The sequence below is a fragment of the Otolemur garnettii genome, unplaced genomic scaffold (assembly GCF_000181295.1).
Source record: "Otolemur garnettii isolate 467f Iridium unplaced genomic scaffold, OtoGar3 scaffold00103, whole genome shotgun sequence".
Classification (NCBI taxonomy): domain Eukaryota; kingdom Metazoa; phylum Chordata; class Mammalia; order Primates; family Galagidae; genus Otolemur; species Otolemur garnettii.
In genome coordinates, this window is record NW_003852498.1 from 2,045,056 (window position 1) to 2,048,302 (window position 3,247).

Below are 3,247 nucleotides of genomic sequence, written 5' to 3' on the forward strand. Positions count from 1 at the left end.
CGTGGCTGGCGCCTTAGCCAGTTGAGCTATAGGCGCCGAGCCAAAATCCAAATTCTGTAAGCTGGCATTGTAGATCTCCCCAGACCTGGCCCAGGGCGCATCTCCAACTCTATTTCCCACTAAGCCCCTTCATGTCAAACTAAACCCCTCTGCAGGAGCATCGTGGTTTCTCACTTCCCTGCCGGGCACATTCTTTCTCTTCTTGCTGTCTCCTCTTCCTGAACACCCATATCCACTCTCTTACATGAGTACATTCAGATTCTACAACCCTTTCAAGATGTAGCACAAACACCTCTTCTGCTGCGTACTCTCTCTCTGACATTCCACTTGGCGTCGTCTCTGGCTCTCTTGTAGTGCTTACCACTTGGCTTATTCCCTCCATGTTATTAAGTAGTATAGTTCCTTTAAAAGTACTTTTTGAACACCTACTATGTGCCAGGCTCTACACTTGGCACTGTGAAATGAGCACAGTCCCTGTGCCCTACGAGCTTTCAGAACAATTAATGTTTACATTTCTCAATACAGCTGGTGCTTATTAGGCTTATTACATCCCATTCCAAACATCCTTTGTGCCTCTAATTCTTATTGTGGGGAGAAAAGGGAGAGGTGGGGGGAGGACAGGAGAGGAGAGAGGAGGTGGGATACATGCAAGACAGTTTTTGCCATAATCCAGAGAAAATGCAGGTCTTCTCTGACATAAATGAGATTGTTTTTTAACATTTTACTAGTAATGTGAAGACTTTCAAAAGAGAAGGGTTTTTGCTATAAGTTTTTATACTTCTGAAAGTATGCTATTTTAAATGTTCACATTTTCCACTTTCCCTGGGCATGAACGGAACGTGCTGGACGGCCTTAGATCGGGAAAAGGAGCTCATCCGCCAGGCGGCTCTTCTGCAAACAAAGGAGATGGACCTGAGTGTGGTGCGGCTCATGTTTACAGCTTTCCTTCCAGACAGCACTGGCAGCTTCACCAGGCGCCTGGAACCCGTGGTATCTGACGCCATCTATGATAGCAGTGAGTACTTGACTTCTAACGGGGGCAGCTGAGTATACACCATTAAGCCTAGACTTCCTAGAGCAGGGGAAGGAGCTCACACCAGTGATCCCAGCACTCTGAGAGGCCTAGGTGGGTAGATTGCTTGAGCTCAGGAGTTCAAGACCACCCTGACCAAGAGTGAGAACTCATCCCTACTAACAACAGAAAAACTAGCCAGGCATTGTGATGGGTAACTATAGTCCCAGGTACTTGAGAGGCTGAGGCAGGGGGATCTCTTAAGCCCAAGAGTTTGAAGTTGCTGTGAACTATGATGAGGCCATGGCACTCTACCCAGGGTAACAGAAGGAGACTCTGTCTCAAAAAGAATAGACTTCCAACCCTGCCCTACCATTTACTTACTAGCTCTGAGTCCGGGGGAAGTAACTTAGTCACTTTGAGCCTCAGTGTCTCACCACCCAGATATGAATACTAAAACCTAGCTTAAGAGGCTGATATCTAAATTAAGTGAGATATTTTTAGAGGAGCTCAATGAATGTAATCAATCCTCTTTCCAGGGACATATATTTTCTAGTCATAATTTACATGCAATATCAAATCTCCTTGTTGAACACATTGCTTTTAAGATACATTATTGGTACTCTCAGAAGGGAAAAGTATCTCAATATTTTTCTTTGGGACTCTGAAGAGAAGTTAGTAAAAGACAATTATTATTTATTTTATTATTTTTATTTATTTATAATTTATTATTATTTTCATTCCTCTATGTTACCAGCTTTATCAAGACACGAACTTTAGGTTAATTGAATGAGTGGTATCGATAACATACGACTTCAAAATTCTATTTCAATCCATAGTTTCCAAAAGTTTTTACAATCTTTACAGTGATCTATAGCATTTACTGGTACTTAGGCTTTTTGAAAATTTATACTATTTGATTTAAGTAGAAAAATCCATGCTATAAGTAAAATAATTATTTCTCTAATTTAAACAGATTTAAAGGGAAGTGAAAATGTTATAAAATGATACATACTCATATACCACAGGTCACCTTAAAATGCAGCTGGCTAGAGCAAAAAAAAAAAGGTTTTTTAGAAAAGGAAACTTTATACTATTACCACATGAAACTTTTGCTTCTTCCCCACACAGAATCCTAATTATAGTTGGGAAAAAGAAATACAACATCTCCGTATTTCTTCTCTTTAGAATAAAAATTAATGACTAGTATAGAAAATCATTCTTTCCTCAAATTTTGTAGGACTCCCATAAATGATACAGCTGTATCCTGTAAATAGGTTTGGAGTTAAAGTCTTAACCTTAATTGAAATCCCAGAAATCCATTGGCTTGGTACCATGAGACATCGGAAAATCTTTCTCAGGGACAGTGTGGTGGCTCACACCGGTAATCCTAGCATTCTGGGAGGCTGAGGGGGTGGATCCCTTGAGTTCAGATGTTTTGAGACCAGCCTGAGCAAGGACAAGACCCCATCTCTAAAAAATACAGCCAGGAATTCTGGCAGGCACCTGTAGTCCCAGTTACTCGGGAGGCTGAGCCAAGAGGGTCGCTTGAACCCAAGAGTTTGAGGTTGCTGTGAGATATGACACCACAGCACTCTACCTAGGGCAACAAAGCAAGACTCTGTGTCAAAAATGAGAAAAGAAAAACTCTTTCTCTTTCTGTACTGTGTGTCAGCCTCCCTTCCTGTGTTGAGAGAGAAACAAAATACCTGTCCCTTTCTGCCTCATTTGTTTTGCTAACAGTGAATGACTCATGCCCAAGAAGTGCGCTGAGGACTTTGCTAGCTATTCTTATTTTATCTGTATCTTCCTATCTTGTTTTATTTGTTTCATCCTGCAATATGAGCGGAAGCATCTCTTCGCTTTGGTAATGTGTGCGAAGGGCAGGGTCCCTCATAAGGGACTGGCTTATGGAGCTGAGGTTTAAACCTTGATCTCTGTTGTTTTTCCCCTGTGAACAGAAGCTCCCAATGCATCCAACTTGAAAATTGTAAGAATGGACAGGACAGCGGGATGTGTGACTGGAGGGGAAGAAATCTATCTTCTCTGTGACAAAGTTCAGAAAGGTAAATATATGCTGTGACCTTGAGATGTGCAATATAGTTCTGAATGTGTCTGTGAGTCACATTTTTGGCAGCAGACCAGCATAGTCCTTATTTTGCCACAGAATACCTTAAAAACACTTACGTCTTACCTCTTCCAAATATTAAGTGGTCTGTGTTATTTTTTTTTTTT

General features: G+C 41.3%; 1 protein-coding gene across 2 annotated transcripts in view; it reads left to right on the top strand.

Annotated features, from left to right (window-relative positions):
* The window catches only part of NFKB1 (nuclear factor kappa B subunit 1), a 122,417-nt gene that overhangs the window by 82,435 nt on the left and 36,735 nt on the right, over positions 1-3,247 (top strand). For both annotated transcript variants that reach the window (XM_003796325.3, XM_023517030.1), the window contains exons 8-9: positions 857-1,015; positions 2,974-3,078. In XM_003796325.3, the coding sequence (XP_003796373.2) occupies positions 857-1,015; positions 2,974-3,078 (264 nt within the window). The remainder of the gene's footprint in view (positions 1-856; positions 1,016-2,973; positions 3,079-3,247) is intronic.